Source organism: Apteryx mantelli, chromosome 2 (genome assembly GCF_036417845.1).
Source record: "Apteryx mantelli isolate bAptMan1 chromosome 2, bAptMan1.hap1, whole genome shotgun sequence".
In the NCBI taxonomy this organism is placed as follows: Eukaryota; Metazoa; Chordata; class Aves; order Apterygiformes; family Apterygidae; genus Apteryx; species Apteryx mantelli.
Genome location: NC_089979.1, coordinates 44,554,843 through 44,579,274, shown reverse-complemented (window position 1 = coordinate 44,579,274; position 24,432 = coordinate 44,554,843). Strand labels below are relative to the sequence as shown.

The 24,432-nt window shown below is 38.5% G+C and overlaps 1 protein-coding gene across 1 annotated transcript in view; it reads right to left on the bottom strand.

Annotated features, from left to right (window-relative positions):
• The window catches only part of ZFHX4 (zinc finger homeobox 4), a 150,720-nt gene that overhangs the window by 4,429 nt on the left and 121,859 nt on the right, over positions 1–24,432 (bottom strand). Inside the window, exons 5-9 of the mRNA XM_067290568.1 lie at positions 21,304–21,420; positions 14,927–15,072; positions 14,585–14,785; positions 12,005–12,122; positions 5,734–11,130 (exon numbers count right to left, since the gene is read on the bottom strand). Of these exons, the coding sequence (XP_067146669.1) occupies positions 5,734–11,130; positions 12,005–12,122; positions 14,585–14,785; positions 14,927–15,072; positions 21,304–21,420 (5,979 nt within the window). The remainder of the gene's footprint in view (positions 1–5,733; positions 11,131–12,004; positions 12,123–14,584; positions 14,786–14,926; positions 15,073–21,303; positions 21,421–24,432) is intronic.

The following is a 24,432-nucleotide window of genomic DNA, read 5'->3' as shown; positions in this document are numbered from 1 at the left end:
TCATGCATATAGGTCTACCTATAGAAGAATCCCACAAAAGGCAGTGGAAGTCAGCACAGCTCCATTGGCAGGATCAGATTCATACCTGCAGAAATAACCCTCTCCTTTTTTGTTCATTTCCTTCTGTAGGCTCAGTTGTAAATTATTAGAAAAGAAGCACTAAGCACAGTGAGAGTGCTTCCCTCTAATTGATACTTTGAGAGATCTCTACTTTGCTGTTCATTTTAACTAATTTTTACCATGCTTCTGGGATGATATAACCCACACATCCTTCATCTAAGAAACCTGGTAATTATGGTGCTCACTAGAAGTAATTAGCTCTCAGATAAAAAGGAATCTTTGTCCAAACTGCTGAGGGGAAATGCAATAATAATAAACAAAGAAAGATGTTTAGATAAGTAAATATCAACAGGAAATGACCATTCAAGAAACTAACAGAACAAACAGTTGGGCCAATGCTATTCATTACTGGCACACCACACAGCTCACATTTTTATTTTTGAGAGTTTGAACAGAGCTTTTCTTTACCATCATGCCAATCAGGTCAATGAAGTATTTGCTGGGAAATAAGTGCACTAGCACTGAAGTACATTGACACAGGAATGCTGCTGTTCTCAGTTTACTTGAAACATGCAGGCATGACGTCCTCCACCTCATTAGAGAAAGCAACTTAAGGATGGAATGGCTCTGTTTGGAGGGTGCATACACAGTACAAGTATGCCTCATTTATTAATGGAAGAAATCTTTTCTGTGTTTCAAGTACCAGATATAGTGCAGTGGCTGGTAACAGTCTATTATAAAGTAACTTCTGTGAAACGTATAGTTGGTCAGAAGATTAAATGATGGCACAGAGTAGAAAAGGCAGCTAACTGTAAGAAGCTGCATGTTGCACCCTTTGCCATTTTTTGAGGCAAATAAGATTGGTAGAGAAAAGAAACCACAAAATATGACGTATACAGAAGTCTAGAACTGAAGCAACCCTAGGAACAGCTTATAAGTGCATGGATAAGAGAACATGCAGGCTCTGTAATGGAGGGTAGATGGGTATTAGCTACTAGGAAGCACTAATAGAGTGAACAAGTTTAAACCATCAATATCCCAGGTGCTTAGCATTACTTAGGAATAAAGCAATTAGGATTCAAAGGGAATAATTATCAGATTTAACAAAGAGACCATTTAATGTTTGTCACCATGTCATTACTCCTGTTTAATGGTAGGGGAACACTAAGGAGTTAAAATGCATTGTGAGCACGGATTAGATAGTACAGTGAAACAAGTCACAACAGTTATCATTAAAAAGTGAGTAATTGCCGCAGTTACTGCACAATGACATTGAAGATGCTTTTACTTGCCCCTATACTTTCAGCAGGAAATAACAGGCAACCGTGTGTGAAGTCTGCTGAAAATATATTAAATGATAAATACTGTAGATGGAAAATTCATGAATGATGCAATCAGTGTGAACTGCTGCCCCAGCTTTGTCATGCTTTTTAGACTCGTCAGCTAGTTAGGATTTTTCCGATTTCTTTCCATTCTTAACCTCTTCAATCCTTACATCTCATGTTGTCTTCAGTTTAACTCGCATTTATGATGCCTAGAGCAGCCAATGATCTATTTTATTTTCCAGATATTCTTCAAAATTTAGTTGAAATGTACAGAATTCGGTTAAATATCCAGAGAGATTGCAACAGAAGAGTGAAATCCACCTGGTCTATTAGAAGTTAAATATGGAACAGAGGGTTTCCAAAACTAAATGTAGAAACCTCGATGAAACAAATGCTCTCTTCTCTGACATGAGAAAAGCAGAATATAAATTTAATAATCATGAAGAAACATTCTAATCCTGCTAACTCTTTTAAGGAACTGTCAAAAGAAAGACATCTTTTTCTCCTAGAGGAATCAGAGAGAGCTAAAAATATAAAACTGAAACTGTTACCACTGGGCCAAAAGCAGAGAACAGAATTTAGTGTCCTAATCATAAGGAAGATAATTGCTGCTGAAACAAATTTCACTCCTGATAAGATTTCAAAAACCACTAAGTACATATTAGCAGTGATGTGTGCATTCTTGGAAAAAGCTGCTGTGAATCTTCAAGGCAGCGCGGGCTCAAGTGATGTGCAAAGAACCTATGGTAATGACGATGACGTTAAAAGGTTCACAGAACCAGTATTAATAGCTAGAAGCAGATGAAGCACTAGTTTTCTGCAAGGGATCATAGACAAAAACACAAAGCTAGGAAGAAAAGAGAATATGAATTTTGAGAACAGCTGAAAACATCAGGTGAACTCTTCCATCTATGGTCACCTAGGAGATAAGAAGGGACTTGAAGAATACAGATCAGCTAGAACTGAAATTTTGTTCGTATTAGAATTCCAACAAATAACTCCATATTGGGGATTATGCTGAGCAAACATAATAATAATGCTGAAAACTTGCTCAGCATTTGACGCTCACAAAGAGGTATAACTGTATTCTTGAAAGAAACGTATCCCACAAGTGAGAGGATTCTTGGACATATCATCCTTGAATCAAACAATAATTCTGATGTTATAATAAAATTTGTTTCATAAAAATTAACTGAGTTTAAAGTTAATGGATTCCTTTTTTCAGAAAGGAAGCTATTTATTTTTCCAAGTGTAATAATCTTTGAAGATAAATGTCCAGTTTAAGCACTACATAAAGGAGCCAAATTGGGCTGTACTTTGAATATTTATATTTTTGGTGATTTTAGCATTATTTTCAAGTGTTCTGTTTCAAGCCTTTTGCAAAAGCAAATGCTGCATTTGGAGATGAATGGTATTTTGCAAAAGGTAGTTGTTTTCGTGCCTTGTTGGAAACCATAAGCAGCGATGCTGGATGTAAGAACATGAAAGTGAAATCCATCCTAACAGAAGTGAAACTTACTGGACTGATTTCCTGTCTGGCATAAGTAATGGGAGACATGAATGAGAATTTTAAATTTGATATTTACTGTTATATTTTCACTAGTTCCTTGTCTTAGCAACACAGCAAACATATTCTCTAAAATGTGGTTCTACTAATGTTGACATTTGTCCTTTAAACAAACATGCAGGACAGAATGCATGGCCTCTGCCACAGGAAATACAGTTACCAACCTTGTAAGCATCAATGAAAACAGGTATATATTCGAATATAAGTGGTCCCAGTGAGACTGCTTCTGAAGTGCATTTTCAGGACTGGGGCCAAAAGGAAGAAATGACACACTGACTGTGGAATTCACAAGAAGTAGACTTGAAGTATAGGTTAGTGAGTCTTCAGGGAGTAAGCTTCAGAAAATCCTTCATGCAAAGAATAATGTAGAACAATTGTCCTGCTGGCTGAGAACATGTGGAGAGCAGAAAGAATCACAGCCAAAGACAAGCTTGCTTAGATGCCTGCTTCCAAGGAGATTGTTCTTAAACTCTTCTTAGCATCAAATACAAATGTGATTCATATCCTCATCAATACAAATGATCAGCCAAAGTAGGGTTGAGGAGGCAGTAGAAATGGGTTAATTAGGTGCAGGAAACATACTGGAGAACTTCTGAGTAGGTTACCGTTTTCCTATAACGAATGATTAAAATAATCTATTTTTTTTTTATTCACTATGACTGCTCCATTATGTATCATTAGGGAATGGAGATTTATGTATGCAAGTATTTGCCAGACAACAAAAGAGGGATGTAGGGGCTGTTTAGCATCTGGCAGAAGAAAAAGTTAACAAGAAGATTCTACTAGCCGGTTTACACAGTGGGCTTTGCCCACAGTGGGCTAATTAACCTTAAAAAGATGCAAGATGAAAGGGGCTAAAAATTCATCTCAATCGACAGTGCACTGAGTATGCTATGGGTAATAATGATTTTAATTTATCTCAAAGAAGAGATACTTGGTGGAAATTAGAAAATCTGAAAATTGAATTATTATGGACCAGTTGGCCTGTTTACCCAGCATTCTGTTTTTATATTAATAAGAGCACAATTTACAGACTCTGAGGCTACACTGACACTAGTAAGCTAAGCAGTGCTAAGGAACATTTTCAGAAAACTGAAACTCAGTCATCTCTACAGTTAAACTGTGAGAACGGGCAATGGCAGAGTTTTGGCCTGGGCCTACAAGCATTCTCCTAAACAATTCCTGGGCACAGCTGAGGAGCTATCATAAGCCTGCAACCGTTTCCAATAGGCAGTTTGTATGGGGACTTCATCTTTTAGGGAGTAAAAGAATTTAATAGGATGTTCTCAAGCACATTTAATTTACTAGCACAGACAAAACCTGAGTTTTCTGGAGTCCATTTCACCTAAAGGTCACTCTAACCAAAGCTCTTTAGCAAAGTTATATGAAGAAACCATATTGATAATTTTAATGAACAATGATCAGTCATTTTTGGACCTGGACACGGTATGCCATTAAGAAGGAAATACAACAACTTTATATTTCCTTTATATGCACTCTCTGTGCCAATAACTGTTTGACAAAAGCCAGAGGGCACGCAGCCAGAGACTCCATTGTGGAAAGAAAGCCATTCTGATCCAATGAATAGAAAAACAAGAGGCTTTGACCACCACTTAGGAAAACAATAACACAGTCATCATCAATCAAAGCAGAACTGGATAGCAGAGAAGATATTGCTACATTCTTAGTTTGTCTAACTACACAGGTAATTAAGTTCCTACCTCACTTGTCAGAGTGAGTTGTTCTGTAAATCAAAGTTTAGAGATAAACAGCAAGTGGTATTACTGGGTAAAATGAGCTGAAGGGTCTTAACCAAATTCCTAAGTCTGACGTGCAAATATTTGATATGAATGTGCAAAGTTAGAGAATGACTGGGAGAGCTTCCATCTGCAATGCTGCACTCACAATGAACTCTGTCTACAGAACTGGAGCCTATTACAAAAAATAAATTAGGTTCATCCTTTGAGGACTAAACATTGCTCTGCAGAAAACTCAGTTCTCCAACTTTGGTGAAACTAACTCCAAGAGGAATTAGAATGCTTTCCAATGTGAGCAAAAACCAGAGTCAACCTCAGTAAAACAGAGTTATGTGTTCAATTAAAAGCACAAGCCCAAATGAAGTGGTGCATGTCTGCAATGACTTTACAAATTAGGAATACGAGGTATTCAGCCACTCCTGGGATTTGGATCACAATGAAGTTGCCATTAGGAATCACCTTCAACAGAAAACTTTTTATCCTGTGAGGCAATTATTCAGAAGTGTAATAGAGACTTTTGGGCAGCATTTTTTTTTTTTTTTAGTACTGTTTCTGAATGAAGCAACAGATTGGACTAGTCTAACGGATGGACCAAATATCTTATGGCTCTATAATATGGGTATAACTATTTCATGCTTCATCAGGTATTACTTTAAATATTTGCATACAAAAATTTTACACACAGAATTTTAATCCACACTTTGCCTAAAGGATTATCTTTCAAAAAACTTGTATAACAATGCTATTGTATAACGTTGCTGTTGTCACAGAAGCCTAAAGTAGACTAAAAATATTTATTTCAATTAGATTTCAATTAAACTACATTTTTTCTGTTTTAGGAAATCAGGGATATTATTCAGGCTACAGCAACAATCTAAAATTGCACTGAGTACACTTTACAGCAGTATTTTTTACCTACTCACATCAGTCTTAGGGATATGACATAAATGTTTTAGAAGCGGATGGTGACTGTGCAAGATGATCAAATTAATAAAATTAGAAAATCATCTCCTTATAGACTTACTGTTTGAACTTTGTGGAAATCCAGGTAAGGAGGATGGACCATTCATTCCAGGCAGAAGAACAGGAGGAAGGCCAGGGAGTCCTGGATAAGCTGCTGGCAAACTGATACCATGAAGAGAACTGCTGTCCATCATGCCTGGCTGCTGTACTGTTAATCCTAGCACATCAGTAGCCTTCTTTATGCGATCCAGTTCTTGCTGTGCCATCAGCTGCCTAACTGTTGTTGGAGCTAAATAATCTTTCTCCCGATCTAGCTGACTTCCCACAGTTTCTCTCACTTTTGTAATATGTTGTTTGGAGAAGATATGATCTCTTATGGACAAACGCGCAGAATATTTCACTCCACATAGAGAACATTCTGGCTTTGTCCCATCAGGTCCAGTCTGATTTATCATGAATGGCTTCCCTACGTTAATTTTGAATTTCTTTTCTTTTGCCCGGGCATTCTGAAACCAGACCTGGACCACACGTTTGGGCAGACCAATCTCATTCCCTAACATTTCACATTCTTGCATTGTTGGAGTCCGGTAGTCACTAAAGCAAGCTTTGAGAACTTTAAGCTGAAGGTTACTCATTTGTGTTCGGAAACGTTTGTGGCCTGGCCGATCACTGTTTTTGGATTTAAAGGGATTGTTAGCTCCAAATGGGTTAGGTGAACTTGGATCAGCTATGCTTGATGTTTCACTGCGGTCGGCATTATCATCAGGGTCATCAGTAATGTAGTAACTTTGGTCATGATCACCATCTTTTTCACTGAAATGTATCGAGGGGCTAGTTAGGGAAAAAAGAAATTTATCATCAGTATTCTCATTGGTAGGTGTAGTTGCAGTTTTTGGTAGTGTATCGTTCACAAGTGTTTTTGGTTCTTTGGGAGGTGATGTGGGTTTTGCATCCCCTGAACTGCCAGTCATGCTTTCCATTTCATTGTTCCCCTCATCTCCTGTTGTGGCATCACTGATTGCAGTATTAATTGATGAAGTCTCATCAAAGTCAGTCTTGTTTTGATCATATCCAGAGTCAGCAGGAGGGGCATTCAAATTTTCTATATCCTCACTAGACTCTGCTTTAAAAGAAGAAGGACTTAAGAGATTCTTCGGTGACATCTCTGCTGTTTTGCTAACAGGGGTTGATACAGTGGAAGCTAATTCATTTTCACTTGATAATTCAGTTTTTGCTAATGACAGTGATGGGTAATCAAAAAAGATGTACTTTTGTGGACTTTCTCCTCCATCTTCAGTTGATATCAAAGGACTTGGAGGCAAACTATAACCTGCCTGTTTCCCTTCATTCCAATGTCGAGAGCGAATGTGACTTTCTAAAGCTGATTTTGCTTTAAAAAGAGCTCGGCAAAAAGGACACCTTTTATGGGACTGGGCTGGACCAACTGCACGAAATTGTCCTTTTCTTTCTCGGGCTCTTGTGTTCTGAAACCAGACTTGTACCACTCTCTTTTTAAGCCCCACTTCACGTGCAATATGATCTAGCATCTTTCTGGTGGGATTGGAATCTAATAAGTACTTTTCATAGAGTATTTCCAGCTGCTCTGGAGTAATCGTTGTTCTTAAACGCTTATCACGATGTTGATCTTCTCCACTGTTTCCTCCCTCTTTCTCACTACAGTTATTATCTTCTTTATCGTCCAGTTTTCGTTTCAGAGAACCAGAAACTGTAGCAGGGTGTGTTGTGTGTGATGAGCCAGTTTGTGGTGGTATCTGAGCAAGAGAACTATTAAGTAACTGTCCAGTCATCAAAGGATTATTGGGGTCAAATATCATATAGGGCATATCCATTGGCCTTTCTAAAAACTGTGAATGAAGAAACTGGTTTTGGGCTGCTAGAAAATGCATGTGCTGGTGCTCTTGCCAAAGTTCTAGAGTTGGAAAGGCAACTGTACACTGATCACATTGGTATTGTAATAACTGAGGAGGTAGACTGTTCTGTAGAGAAGTCATTGAAACTGGTAAAGGACTGGAAGGGACAGGTGTAGTTTGTGATGCAGAAGGAGGTCTGCCTACTATCTGTGATTGTTTTTGTTGCTGTGATTGAGAGGCTGAGGGCTGAGGATCAGAAGGGGTTATTGGAGCAGACTGTACTGGTTTGGTGCTTTGGGAAGTTGTATCAGTTTGCTTAGAGATGGTTTCATTTTGTTTTGGTTTTTCTGTGGACTCTGGTTTAGGAGAAGCCTTCTCAGGTTCTGGTTTGGGTGATGGAACCAAAGGAGTACTAGAACCAGAGCCAGAGCTTGCTGCTGTAACAGCCGTGCTTTTTGATGAGTCGGTTTGACCAGCAACTGTGCAGTTCTTATATACTGTTTGATCAGAGGCATCCATGGAATCTTCAGTTTGGCTTTCATCTTGAGCATCATCATCTTCATCCTTATAACACTGTTTTTTCTGGTGTGTAATCAAATCAAAAATCCTGGGAAAAACCACACTGCACTTTTTACACTGATATTGCATGTTACTAGTTCGAATGTAGCGCTCATTCGTCAGTTCCCTTTTCTCATTGTCTTTAGTTTCAGCTTGATTTTCGTAACTTTTGCGAGCTTTTTGTCGTGCATTTTGGAACCATACAACAATAACTCGAGTAGGTAGGTTAAGTACAGTTGAAAGTTGTTCAATTTCATCATCCTTTGGATAAGCGTTTGTGTCAAAAAAATCTTGGAGGACACGAAGCTGGTAGTCAGTAAACCGAGTCCTAGATGATCTCTTGCTGAAAGATGCATCAGACTTGTAAGGTTCTACAGCTGAAGGTTGAGGGTCAATTCTTATATCTTCCAACACTGTTATGGGAGGGTTGCTGAAGTTATAGGGAGAATCTTTATTTCTCTGTCGCTCCTTAAACAGCGTATTACGAAACCAGTGCTTGATAACTTTCTGTGAAAGACCAGACTTCTCAGCCATTTCTTGGATCTGCTCTTCACTTGGAGAATTGTTAATATCAAAATAAGCCCGCAAGATTTTTAACTGGTCATCTGTGATCCTTGTACGTGGACGCTTGAACTGAGAATGCCGTAGGAAATTGGGATCTAATCCCAGTTGCTGCTGACAAAGCTGGGTGAGATCTGCAGACAAAGTATCCATTGGGGGCAACTGAAGAGCAAGCTGAGGAGGTAGTGCAGGATGCTGCACTGGCTGCATCATAATTGGAGGGAAAAGTGGAAGATCAAGTGAAACAGGAAGCTGGACTTGAGGTGGGGCTGATGGTGGTGGTGGTGGCGGAGGAGGTGGTGGTGGTGGTGGAGGCGGTGGTGGCGGTGTGGGTGGTGGAGCTTGCAAAGGAGTGGGAGTTGTGTTTTGAATTTTTCCAGACCCAGCTGAAGAAGGCTGAGAAGGAGTTGGAGGAGGTGGAGGTGGAGGTGGTGGAGGAGGTGGAGGTGGCGGCGGTGGTGTTTCTGGAGAAGAAGGAGAAATTGGATAAAGCTTGTCGTATGCCTCCCTATATTGCCGGGCAAACTTTTCTAGTGCTCCATATGGAAAAAACTGCCCATGCACATGTTCTTGATGACTCTTCAGAATAAGAATGTTGGAAAACAGCTTACTGCAGGTTCCACATTCCAACTTGTCTGTGTTTTCACCTTCACCAGTCTTGCTTTTTTTCTGTACTTTTTGTCTGTTCTCATTGTATTGGATAACTAACTCAAACCCAAAGTTCTCCAGCAAAGCCTTGGCAGCATTTCCCCTTGCTCCAGAAGCTATTCTGGGTGGTGGGATGGTTGGTTCTGAGGATTTTGGCTTCTTCATATCTTTGTTTTCTTTTAGTCCCTCACTCTCATTAGTAAATTCTTGCTTTGGCTTCTCTTTTTTCTCAGAAGTCTCTTCTGAGTCCTTATATGATGGCATATCCTTTATCAACTGGCAGTCTGCACTTACTAGGCTATTTTGCTCTGCTTTCATCAGCTTGCTACTTTGCTGCTGCTGTTTTTGAGACTGAAGTTGGGGTTGTGTGGATTGATACTGTTGTGCTTGTTGCTGCAGTATCTGTAGCTGTGTTTGACCAACATGGTGCTGAGTTTGTATCTGCTGCTTCAAATCTTCTAGCAGTGATCCTGTCATACCAGCCATTCCAGGCATACCAAATGTAGCAGAACCTGGCAAACCCAGATCTGGGCTTAAGCTAAATTCTGTCCCAGGTATGTAGAATGGGAAAAGAAACTGAGGCTGCTGAAATTGCAGCAGCGCTTCTGGTGTCATTGGAAAGTGAGGCAAAAAAGCTGGGTTTAGAAACTGGGGTTGAAAGAATGCAGCTTGCTGTTGCAGTTCATGTTGTAATTGCATTTGAAGTTGTGCTGGTGACTGGGGTGGGTGATGTGTAGGCTGAGCAGAAATTAATTCAGAAGCTTGCTTTTTATTTAATTCTTTGGCATCTAAATGTGTTTCTTTGCTGTTAACTGCTGGTAAGCTCATAGAATCTAGCATTCCTTGGCTGGGGCTATTAACATTCCCTGCTACACTATTTCCGCTACTTATATTACCACTTGGTTCTAATTTTGCAGCCCTTGCCTTTGTTTGATGAAGCACAGATCTCATATGGATTTCCAATGTAGAACTTTGGCTATATGCAACATTACAAATGCTGCATTTGTAGGGTTTGTTATCAGTGTTGCTGTTGGTTTCTTGAGGGACAGGACTTGATGCTTCCTGCAAAACCTTTTTGAGTTTATGTAGATGGGACACTGAGTTATAATGGACCAAGAGAATGTTCTTTTGAGTGAAAGACTCTTTGCACACGGTACACTTATATGGGCGAGAGGGATCTAGAAATTTTTCCATAGTAAAATTTGGCCCTTTTCTAAAAGGTAAGGTCCGCTTTGGTTCTGAGCCCATATCATCTGGAATAGAGCTACTATCACTTCCTACAGGACTTGCTTTACCTTCCTGGTCCATCTCATAATCTCTTTCGATTTCCTGTTCTAGTGCATGATCATCTTGTGCCATACTTTCACTTTCTGCCCAGAATTCACCATTTACAGGTAAAGATGCACACAGCTGCTGAAGTTCAGCTTCATTGAGTTCAGGGTGGCCTGCTTCCAAGTGTTTTTTTAAAGCCTGGAATGTACGGAAGCTACGTTGGCAAAGACTACACATGGTAGCAGCCCGAATAGCATGATACTGGGAATGTATCTGAAGCTTCTGCATAGTCTTAAAAGCCAAGCTACAATGGTTACAACGGTATTTATAGACATGGCGGTCAGAAACAGAGAGCTGCTGCTTCTTCTGCTGTTCATTTAGCTGATCCGGCATTGAGTCAGTGGTCTTTATATCTTTACTGCTGCTCTTATTCCAATCTGGTGTTTCAGTAGATTCTTTAGGTGGCTTCTGTTCCTCGGTCTTAATTTCCATTCCAGTTTTTGATTCCTCGATCCCCGGGGTATTTTTCCCATCCACAGGACTTTCACCTGGTTAAAAAAAGTGAAGTGTCTTTTAGGCAGGTAGAAGAGAATACTCCATAGTATTAATGTTTTTTCAGCATAAATCATAAATCAAGGATTGGACCTAGTATGCTTGGTGCTGGCCTAGCAATCTGATGACAATCCATCCTTGCCCCAGAGAAGAATTAAACAGGATCAACAGGACATTAAAAAAAGTCTAATAGCAAAGGCAAACATGATGATAACAGTGACTGTTGCAGCTGGCCTGTTAGTGACAGAGGGCTTCTCTTTGCCATAAGGTAGGAATTTATTGGTACAATAGGAGCACCATACAAGAAAAAGAAACCAAATGGTAGGAAAAAAAGTGGGGAGTAGAAATGGGGACAATAAGTAGGACAGGAATTAGAAAGATAGGCTAGTATGAAAGTGGCTGAGGAGAGAGGGAGGAGCATGCTGTGAGAGTTAGCACAGCAGCCGCTCAGCACAGAATACAGGATGAGAAACATACTATTCGAAACATACTATTGGAAATATAGGCAGGATCATTTGCCACTGATGCTGGTGAAAGTCTACAGTCTTTCAGGATTAAGTCTCATTTGCTGATTAAACAAGAAGTGTCCTACCTTCAAATATCTAGGCACTATTGAATGCTTCATTTTAATTCTACCACAAGCAACTAGTCTGGCATACCCAAGTCAAGTACTTGTGCACATGAGACAATGTGCACCCCAGTGGCTCTGCATGTGTGCATATAGTCAAACTCAGGCCCATTGTTATTTTCCTCTTGTTTTTTGTCTACATGTAAACCAAAAAGGATTCACTTTACCAAGAAAGAAACAAGTGGTTTATTTCTAAATCACTCATACCTGTCTTTTGCATGTCTGGGCTTTTTCTTGCATACCTGAATATTTTCCAGATCCCTCAGTTGTAATGGTTGCAGGTGTGTCACGTTCAGATTTCTCTGAAGCAGCTGCTGGCAATAGCATACTATTGGGCATCATGACATCTGGTACAGGAACCTTTGAAAATCAAGAATAGAGTATTATTACAGAAGGAATCACACTATTTAATACTATATAGTTGTATTAAATTGTAATTCAATAGCTTCACCACATCTGGAGCAAAAACTGCCATGATTAGATCAAGGTCTTGATTCAGTCCTTGACAGCAGTTTTCTGACAGAGCAATCGGAGCTCTGGGTGTCCCTTGGTGGAGACTCCACTCAAAAGAATCCACAATAAGGTGATGCTGAACTACATACACTCAATATTTCATTACAGCCAACATCACCACAAAGTAGGTTTCACTGGCTATGTCAGGTTGGTTGGGTATTTCAGGAGAATTCTCCTTAGAATTCCTCCACAGATGAAGATCATGTCAAGATATGGTCACTAGTCTGTTCTTGAGCAAGGATAGTCACTTTGTTTTTCCTGTATTATTTTTTAAACAAATGCTGAACCTTCCATGAGCTTTGAAAAAATTTCCTTTTAAAATAAGATTTTTTCATTTAAAACAAGATTTTTTCTCTTTCTCGTCTTAAATTGCTTATATGAGTATCTCCTTCAGACTGCTTTACCTGTTATGTTATGCTTTTGAATTATAGACAGAACCCTTTGAAAGATGTACCGTTCTAGGTGCCTGATAGTACTTAGTTTAATTAAGTTGACATGAACACTGCTCAACACTCCATATCTTCTTTTTGCTCAGACCTTTAAGACATACTCATACCTGAAAGAAAGTGTTTTCTAGGGGTTCAGACCGAGACTTAGAAGGACTGGGTTCAATCCCCTGCACTGCCAGAGACTGTTTAAATGATCTTGGCTAAATCAGTTCAGACTGTGTTGCATCTCCTCATCTCTAAAAATAAGATAATACTTCCTTACCTCACATGAATGTAACAAGAATGTCCATAGAAGTTTTTGAATGCTGTTACTTTCATAGTGGAGGCTACATACATTACTAGATATGAGCTCTCCATTTAGCATCTAATGTAGTTTGGTGAGGTGTAATTTCTTTCAAACATTTTAACAAATTATTTTGAATAATTATTGGGATACATAAGAATGATATGTATAGACAGATAGATAGATAGATAGATTATATATGCATATAAATTGTCTATTGGAAAAAATATTCTAGCGATATTTAAAAAAGCCCTGGGCTCACATATGAAATTCAAATAAGGCATTGATAGCATCCTCTCAGAGTACTAGTGACTTTGATTATATTTGGGTGGGAAGAACTTTTAAAAAAATGGCCCAGGTAACTATAACTGTTCTGGAGAAGAAAATTTTGCTATATATTGTATTTGTTTTTGTCATCAGAGAGTTGAGATATGGAAAGAGCATGTTAGTCTTGGTAACCAGGACATTGATGATGCAGATTATGTTTTCTTATCTCTTTTTCTGCCAAACACACGCTATTTTTTTTCTCTCAGAAATAGAGAGACAACTCCCAGCACCAGGAGAGGACAGAAGAGGAGAAAATTCAGAGTTGCCCCATTATCACCACTGAAGGAATCATGGACTTGAGAAGAGAGCTAGCAATCCTCAGTATGGAGACTTTTTTTCACATTTTGTCAGTCTCTGAAAAGAGTCTGAAAAAGCTAAGTTTCTACTGTATTTTTCTTGTGGTGGGCCAATATTACCCAGTCTGGAAGAGCTATGGATAGTAGAGAACTGGAGGAAAGAAATGAAGAGAAAAACCTTTAAACTGTTTTTATGAATCCCTAATTCTGTGTTTGCTCATCAACACCTGGCACAAAAAGCCCTAGACCTCAGAAGTTCAGTCAAGAGCAAATAGACTTTGCTGGTTATCACATTCATCTGAATTGCAGGCAATCCAGTTCAGATCCCTGCCAGATACAGGGTAGGTACTTGAAATCAGGTATTCCATACCCCAAAGAATTGACTTAGCTGGGTGATTGCCTATTCTTGGACTTGTCTTTCTGTTCCCTATTCATATTTTTTTCATGAAAAATCTGAAGGGTCTTTCACAATGGACAAAAGCAAGAAACATGATATTCTGTACTATATGAAATTTGTGTTTTCCAATTAGCGCTATTACTAATATAGTGAATTTCATACAACATAATGAAAGTACAGCTCAGCTATAAAACAGAAATCCTTCTTTTTGTTCAAAGAAATCCCTGTTATTTTACAAACAGAAAGTTAAAGGTCGCATTACCTCTGAGCGCTGGATATTATTAGACCCAATTTACAGGTGTGCACTCAGAGGCACTGTCAGGCTTGATTTTTCCAAGGTTAACGTCAGTGAGGCATTGCAGGTTTTCAGTATCTTTGAAAGCTATCCTCAGTGATTTTCCCAAAGGACATCAGTCACTGGATGAGCTAGGAACAGACTTTAGAGTCCTGAACCTCTCCCCTGCTCAGGCTACCTGAACACTGTGCCACAACAAATACATTGCCAAGAGGTTTGAGCCCGTTTCTGTAGCATGCACATAGGTATTTGGATCACTTACTGTCATGAGCAGTTTCTCCACACAGTCAGGGGACACACTGTGCAAATGGGTCAAATGAAGCTGGAGGTGCATTTTGTTGCTGAGGACATCCTGGCAGAGGGGGCAGCAGATAACAGGTTGCATTGAATGCTGTGACAGGACATGCATCTGGATACGATTTGGGTCCCTACTATTGTAGTTACAATAAGGACATTGATAGAACTGAAAAACATCAAATTAAGATGCAGGCTATTAGTCAGTGTGTTTTTAGTAACTTGCTGATATTGCCATTTTAATAGCACATCATCTCTGCTTTATTCTTGAGTCATTTGAAAGAGTTCTAGAATGCAATTAAATTGTTACATTTTCCTTTACCTGCTCATGACAAAATTTATTGTCTTCTGGAGGCTTTGATTTTTTAGCTGCACCATCCTCTTCTTTTGCCAGAAGAAGCTGTTGTGCCCCTACCACAGTGTTCACTTTTGATTCCTTCTCTGGTGTGACTATTCCTGTTTCAAAAACATAATATTTAAGAACATATTTTAAACTTAAAAATATCCTGTTTTGCAAAGAGACTGTGATTCCAAAGGACTGTATTGTCTCTGTGTTTTTTTCTTTTTTTCTTTTAAGGTCTGAGAAAAAAATATACCAAACTCTGGTAAGCACAAAGGTGAAAATACAGTTTTATCCTTGATGGAGACTCTATAAATCCATCTTAAAATGGACTCTTCTCTACTGTTTAGATAACCCTAGGTTACCTTTAAATATTAATCAATAATGTGCTTTCTTTAGCAGCTCAGTATGAATTTATGTACTACATTAAAACAAATCACTTTTGCTTAAAAATCCTGTTTTCCAATATAATTAATTTGCTGATGTTTAATTACCCGCTCTCTTTCCTAAACTGTCTGAGCAATATGATTATTGTGCTGTTTTAATAGCTCCTGCCTGGTTACGATTCTGAAGCTAAATATAGTGAGGCTTTAAAAGAAATACTGTGGAGAATAGGATTTCAGAGCTAACTTAATATTAATTATATACGAAGATCAGTCATTTGGGATTGCCTTAGCTGTTTACACTGTGAATTTTTATATTCTAGCATTTGTGATCAAACCCCAAATATAATTGTTTTCTATAGATAGTTCTACTATTAAGTATTAAATACTATATTTAATATTATGCCTGAACTAGCTGTGTAATGCAGCCCAGTCTTGCATACATCAAAGAAAAGAGTGCAATTCTAATTTCCCAGTCCATCAGAAAATTCTTTCCAGCATCAATTTGCCAGATAATCTCTTCTGCTAGGCTGGATATTACAAGAGCATTGGGTAGGCATGTCACATACATCTCACGACAAACACAAAACCTCATTTACCAGCCATTCCAATCTCATCATAGTGCAGCATCATCTGACCTTTTTTCTGCTGTTTATTATGAGTATTTCTAATTTTAACTTTCAATTTTCACCATCTTCCAGTCAATTTGCAACTAAATTATTTCCAGGGTGAGGACACTATCACTGGACACTGGGTGCAAATACATCTTGAAATGCAATGAAGCTAAACCATTGATTGCTATCAGACACAACGTAAATATATAGTCCAGGGGTAATCTGATTGTATGCTGTGCATGAAGATTTATCTTGATTTTTTTCAATCCACATAAGGTTCATATAAATGAACAAATTGCACCTCATTGCACAATAACCTAGGATTAATTTAAAAATAAGGTCATGGGTGTTATGGAAACAAGGTAAATATGAACAAAGAAAATACTTGCATTTTTCTGTAGACAAAATGAAGAACTTTTTAAAATTATTATTATCATACAGACTTGTGATGTATTTGATATTAACAGAGCAACATTAGAGAAAAGTAAAATAGGGGGACAGCTTTCAAGGTAAATACCAAATCCTCACAGTACAATAACAAGCAATTGAAAGCTGAATCATACAGAGACATTTTTCTGAAGGGCATTAAAAAAAAAAAAGCATATTTTATTACTTATATATTGATGGTGATTTCCCCACACATTGTTTTTCATTCCTAAGGTGATAATTATTTCTTCTGGTGTAATTGAGACTAGTAATTCCAGCATGTTCTTGCTCAAATTAAATTGTATTCCTGCCATATCTTCCTACTTTTAATGACCAATTTGTCAACATCAGTTTAATATCTGAACAAGCTGCCTTCTGGAGCCCCACTGAATTTTTACACTCTAAGGAACTGATCTTGGAGGCCTCATATAGGTTACTCGGTAAGAGCTGTGCCTAAGAGCTGAAGGATTGGCGATGCTTAAAGGCATAATATACATGATACAGTAACATGCCACCATTTTATTACTCGGCATGGTTCATGATAATACAGTACTCTCTGGCCTATCAGTATTTACTTGGCAATACACGGTTATTATTTAAGCGACTTTTAACTGTGAGAATTATGGGAAGTAAAAAAGTGACAAACTATATTAACAGAGAAAGGTTCCCTTTCAGGTTTTAGAAGGATAGGTTCAAATTATTAACCTTTCTTCATCTCCAACTGTCAAAAATGTCCAACAGCTGACTACTGTCTCTTACCTTTATCATATGTCAGTTTTAAAATGTTCCTTTTTAAAGACAACTGGGCCAGAATCACAGCTGGTGTAAAGTGACACTGTTATATAGCAAGTTGAATTTAAAAATCAAAATAAAACAATTCCTCCTTCTCTTTCCCTCACCCAGATAGATTGTTCTCAACAACTTGTTGCAGGAATGAGGATCCAAACTCTACTCCAAGAGAGTGTATTTAACTGTGTTTTGGCATTGGTATGTAACTGCTAGTGAAATTTAGCTTAGAGTGCACTCTGTGTGTGCCAGGGCACACACAAAGTTAATATTAGACATTGTTTTCCAACAGAGGATATGATAACTTAATTATTTCAAAGGGCCAATAATAATCAGGAAACTCATAGTTCTTGTTTCTATAAAAACAAGTAATTTGGGGGTTAAATTTTCTTTTGTGGTTAATATAATAAAACCTTAGAGTTATAAAACACTGTGCTGGGTCAATAAATGCGAAAACAAAGCACAACTTTTTATTATGTTTACTACAATATTTATATAAATTATTGGAGTTTACAAAGGCTTCGTTGCTTTGGTTGTTCTGGATTCATTCAACCCTAAGTGCTGTTACTTTTTAAACGACCAAACTTGCATCTGGCCTAAAGTACGAGAGCCCGCGACTGATGCCGAGCGCTGCAAAACAGGGGCCTGATCCTTCCGCCCGGCACCTGGGAAGCCACTTGCCCCTGCCCCAAGCGAGGCGCGGACACCCCCAAAGCACAGGCGCAGCAGCAGCAGCAGCAGCACGCTGCAACAGGTCTTTGCTTTTCAGGAGCGGGTGTGCAAAAGCGGAGGAGGATCTGCTCCTGGTAAAGCCAAACGGCCTCGCTCTGACATCATAGCGCCTCAGCCCACTGCCCCTACTCTCCGCTTCCCGAGCCGAATTCCCTGCTTTAACAAGCTTCCTGTAGGGAGGCCAAGCAAAGTTACCGTCTTAAGACATGGTATTGAAGGAGGCGGGGGGAGGAGGGAAAATGTTAAGGTCCCAAGCACGCAACGTAGCACTGTTTTCATAGCTGGATACTCCACCGGCACACTATTCTTAATATGCAGCTGTAAAAAAAGACTAAATGCAGTCGTTATTTGTGCTTTAAGTGTATGCTTTTTATTCTCGAGGCGTGCTATTTGTTGTTTTCTTCCTAACTGTGGAACACAAACCATAATTCAGTTTATTAAGTAAAGTGCACAGCATTATTTTAGATGAATAATGTAATTTCAATACATTTAACTCAAAAACTAAGTTTAATTATAAATAAGCGCCATGAAATAGACTAGTCAATGATTACCTGTCAGTTACAGAATTATTTAACTTGTGTAAGATTGCTAATTCAAAAATGACATAATTCACTGCAATTCAGATGCCATCACCTTCTTAACAATTCTGAACCCCCCAAATAAAAATAAAACTGTTTCTGTTACTAACAAGGAGGAAAAAAATAATAAAATACGTATGCTAATGAAATAAAATCCTGGAATACCTATAATCAAAATACTATTTTGTTATTTATGAATCTATGTATTTGATAAAGGTTGCATAATTTAAGACTTCTGACACATCAGATGATGTTATTCAGCCTCAAAATAATTCTAAAATTATAATTACTTGTAGAGTATTCTTTCTAATTAGAGTAGAATGAAAGGATAATTTTCATTGCAATAATGAAGGTTAATTTCCATCCTTCCTCATGTTTACTACCTTATTAAAAAGTGCTCCCCTTAGCCATGGCAGAGACATATTACATTTTCAATGCAAATGTATTAATCTGGATAAATTCCATATTAATTCTTGCACTGCATAGAGCTGTAATTTGGATTATAATTAATCTAAAGTGGCACTAGATTTAAATGACAATAAAAATGAGGCATTAGTAGGCTTTTCTATTCTGAATGAATATTCAACAAATATAACTTGCATATTGCCAAGTCTCATTTTGAAAGCTCTTCTCCTTGAGATAAGGTAAGCAATACAGCACAACAGCTTACACAAACATTCTGTTACTAAGTACATGTTAATCCTTTCTCCTCTAATAGATTCTATGCTAAAGAGGGGTCACACCACTTTCCTGTTTAACTTGTTAGTATTGTGATTAATTTATTGGTTTTCCTGAGATTTCTTTGGCAAGACTTGCAACATTCAGTTCCTGAGAAAGCCCAAATTAACATGCAATTATACATAAGCAGTTATGCAGTCATTAGAAATACTTGTCAGCTGAGTGAAATTTAAGATGATGGTCTGAATGTTACATATGTAGAATTAATTTAGAATAGGAAAATAAAAGTTTCTAAAAGGTTTAGGATTTTACTGCACAATCTATTTTCTGTAAAGCACAAAGGCAATCATGTATTTCAGCCTTTGTTTTTGCATGAATCTAACTGCAAAGTTATTTGTGTAATTGCTGGCACGGGAATGCAGAACAATTATGCTGTTTTTTTTCTGTAGTGCACCCAGTAGGCCTCTGGATATAGGTTTGTCCTAATTAAACTTGGCCCTTATGAGCAGCTAATCCTGATGGAATTCTGAGAATTCGCCTTCAGTATTTTTTCTAGATTCCATCATTTTTTTCTGCTGGAACTTTAACGTCTTCTTCTTTCTTGAACAACTATAAACGGATTTGCCTAAAAGAAAGAGAGGGCTGATAAACTCCCTGAAGTGGTTTGCATTTTCCCTAGGCAGAGTCTATGGTGGGAAATGTAGGCTCTCGGTGGCTGTCACCTCTCTCTTGATGAGTTTCCAGGGCAGCCCACTGACAAGAAAGTGCAGGAAGACCTATGTCAGCTTTGGAGGATGGCTTTACTGTGCTGCAGACAGCTCTTTCCAAGTCAAAGAGCCAGCCAAGGGGGATATATATTTTAAACCACAACACAATTTCTTGCTCAATATCATCCTTGTCATCATCGGCCTTTCTTCAGCCTCTTGATCTCAAAAAATAAAGCAACCGAAGAGCAGATGGAGTTCTAAACTGTGATAGATACTGACCTTAACACATTGACAAGCTAACTTAAAGCAAGCTCTAAGCCTTAAATCAGTCTTCTGAATTAATTTGGCATGGAAAGGGCCATCTATAATTTGTTTTTGAAATAATTCCAAAAATGTTTATTATGTAAAGAGCAAATTACAATATGGGAGAATGTGGGTGTAAATAAACTTGCATGTGAAATGATATTTTCTCTACAACTATATGTCTTTATGGAGAATACAACCTCCTTTGTATGCTGCTGTCATTGGGATACAAGGAAAAGATATATGACTACCTGAAACTAATAGGCTTCAACCTGTTTCAGCACTTCTTCTGCTTCAGTGAATCCAACATAATGTAACTAGGTATAGCGTGCGGCAAAAGGAGCCAATGTAATATTCATTGTGACCATAGATTTCCATCTCATACATAAAAAGCATGGATGAAGTCACATATTTGCCAAATCAAACACAGAAAAAGCCTTGGGTATCTGCACCAGATGCTGGCCCTAGGTTTGTTTGTGCACAAGTAAATGTCATGACATAGGGGTTTTGTTTTCAAAGACAGTAGCTTTCATTACTGGGCTTTGTCTATTCCAGGAGCTCAGAATTACCCAACCCATAATCCGTTTTCAATGATATTTCCTCTTTCTTAGGCTGAATCATTTGTAAACTTTTTCACTGGATTTTGTGTATTTTTTTCAAAATGCCTCAAATAAACGCTCAGGAAGAGGCCAGATTCTTGAAAGTAACTGATCAGAGAGCAAGAGCAAAAAATAATAATAACAAAAAAATCCACATTCTTTGGGTTACAAGGGGGGCAAAACTTGATTGAAGAAAAAAAATTCAAGTGGTACCTAATCCTATGCTTATGAAAAATTAATATGCCATCAGAGGAATCACAAGTACAGCTAAGATTAATGAAAGGCGCTTAAAAAATTACAAGCACACAAACTGATTTGATTAAAAAATAATCTCACTGGTCGTCCTGTAATATTCTTCAACTTATCCGCATCTATCCTGTCAGATGGTTATGATTAAAAATAGGTCAATGGGAGGCTACTGATAGAAATCACATGCAAAATGCACATGCAATGAATAGTAGTGGGAATGTCCAGACAATTTAAAATGAAAGAGCATTTAATAAGTTAAAAAAAGAATAAAGACAAAATTCTAGCATCTTACCAGAGTCTTTACTAGATTTTTTGACTTCACTATTGTCTCTTTCACTTGAGTCTTTATCATCAGCAACAGCCACTGATGTACTTTTAGCAGACCCTTCTGTATCTTCACCTTGTTCTTCTGTGGATAAGCACAGAAAAGATCTAACTTAGTCACTGTTTAACAGCAATTTAAAATTTTACTTTAATAAGAACAGCCCTAAGAGAGGGTGTTCAAAATGGGGGAGGGGAAGAAAAGGAAGAGGGAAAGAACAGCACTTTAAAGAGATTGGACATTAATTACGAATAACTTGCAATATTTCAAAATCTACTCAGAAATTCTAAACATGTCGTTATCAGAAGATCCACCTTTCACCACTGTGACAGATTTAAAGCTTGTCATTTCATATTCTTTGGCCAGAAGTGATTTGTGTTGAAATACACATGCACACACACACACACGCACACCATACAGACTTGAACAAAAGCAAGCACATGTAAAAATGCATCTTAGAGCCAAAAAAAAAGAAGAAAAAAAGGAATTCAAGTATAAATCCTATTAGTGTAGCAGTATCCTGCTAATTGCAGTAAGTAAGTATTAGGTATTAGGTACAGTATTAAATATAACCCTCTGGCTTTGCTAGAGAAGTCTCAAATTCTGTCTCCAGGGGGAGCTATTCAGGATAAATGATACAACTTGGTATATGCCTTCTAAGGAAGCAGCATTACCTGCACCTCACTTACGTGTTCACACCAGCTAGATTACATGGAAGTCTTCACAGTAACTCAACCCTATTTAATTATTCTGTAAATCTTAGCTATGCTGCTACTGGTGGATTAATCTGTTTATGCAGTTAGCTTCTATGCTGGGGCTGTGTAGCACTAATCCGTGAAAGGCCCACTGTTCCTTTTCATCCTGTGATCATTTGTCTCTCACTGTGCTGATGTCACATTTTAATGAATTTTTAGCAATCTGAGTAATGCCAGATAACCAGACTTGCAACTCCCTACAGCACAACACGCTGTTTTCATTGCAGCACAAAAAATAAAAATCATATTTCCCAGTTCAGGTAGGAATTATATAAATTAGGAGGTGAAGGTAAAATGGGATTCGAAGCACCAGGCTGCTCAATTTCATAAAATCTTTAATGACCATATAAATTAACCCTGGAAAGGCAAAAGGTCACAGACACACATTTGCATACACTCTTCTAGTCACTTTTGATAAGCAGAGCTTTTATGCAGGGAACATGATACAATTAACCCTTCAGGAACCATACAAAATGCAACTAGCGACATTTTAAGTGTCAAGCATTAACTGAAAATTACACACTGCATAAAATTTTCATTGTAAATGCTATAGTGATTGAAAGGGGAAATAGTGGCCCTCTTCGCACCCCATGTTTTATTAATAACATTCTGACAGCCGAATGAAATATCCTCTGTCATATGTAGCAGCTGAGCACAAAAAAATTGCTACTTAGTGCCTTGCTTGCCAGCCGTGCGCCGAAACTGTATGCCTGGGCAAAGAACCCTCCGATCGATGTGGCAAACCTATCCGATTCTCAACTCTCTGCAAAGCCTTTTGTAAATTGGGAAAGAAAAAAAAAAATACAGCTGCAATTTTGAAGACCAAACCGAACCAAAGCAAACCAGAAGAACTCCCCAACCGCAGATCAATGAACTTTGCATTCACACCCTAAAATGATAGGCTCCGAGCGAACTTCCCTGTCCCAGTTTTTGCATAACACAGGGAGAAAGCTGGTCCCCTCTTTTAAAAATAATTACATATATATGTATGTGTGTATATATATGTGTATAAAATGCCATTGAAGCGGAAAACACGTGGTGCTGTTTCCACGGCCCCCTGCCCCCTCCAAAACATGGGAGGCATCTTAGGCCCAGCGGGAAGTGTGGCAGTATTTGTGAGGGTGGCAGGGGAGCACAGTTTGGGATGCTGCGAGCCTGTGATCGTGGCAGGATTGGGCTGTGTTAATGCCAGGCGCGCACACATGAGGCTCATATCCAGTGTCAGGCCCCGTGGCCGGATGCAGCCCGTGGCAATTCCTTTTCGGCTCATCCTTGGGAACGGATGCATCGCTTCTTTTACTAGATTTACTGGCCCAATCCCCCTGGGCTGGAAAATGAAGTGTCAAAGTGCTACTGAGTGTCCTTATCTTGAGGGGACATAAAATTGTAAGGGCTATCGTGGCACACATTAATAAAACATTGTGTGTGTGTCAGGAAAAGAGAAAGAAAATTATGAAGGTACTAAAAGAAAAGCTACAGTATCATCTGGGTCTCATCAGACAATTTTTGCAGGGTGCTCTCCTGTTTTTCTGGTATTTGTTTTAAGTGTGAGAGAAATTCCCAGACATGTTCTCCTATACATCATCGTGGTGTCTGACCTCTGCCTGACCCTGGCAACAGTTTGAGAAATCTGAATGTGAACAAAGACTCTGTGTCAGCAGCAGGCAGAGATTGCGGGATAGACTTTCCCCATCAACTTAATCGCAAACAGCAGTTCTGAGGCCATAACTTTACAGGGCTCCACCAAGCCACAAACACGTAACCTTTCGAGGTGAAGCTGCCCCCCGCTCCCCACCCCGCTTCTGCGATTTTTCTCCGTCTTGTGGTGCTCCCTTTGATGTAGCAAGGCAATTAGCTCTAATGTTCAAGTACTGCAGCCCTGTTTTATGGTTTGGAAGGTGAGAGCTGTTTATTACAGGTAGGCTCCTGGGGGCCATAAAGGCTTTGCAAATTTTTAATCATGCAAAAAACTAATCAAAATGTAACTTATACACACCATAAAAATTAATATCATTATTATGCACAGTATAAATTGCTTGCCTTGGCTTTCAATGGCGCTCACTTCTAGAAAATACATTTGGCATTCATTTCAGAAATATGTATGGCATTCACTTCAGAAATAAATTTCGTAGACAAAAAATGATAATACAACTTCTCATATTTTCCTTCAAAATTACAGAAAGCCTTACTAAGATTCACGCTGTCGCCACATTTCTCAAAGGGGACAGGGTGGAAATGCAACAGCCCTAACTTAAAGACAGTTAGTAAATTTGCAAAAAAAATCCTTAAGACCATTCGTTAGAATAAATATCAAGGCTATCTAATGAAGCGTGCTATCAAAGAT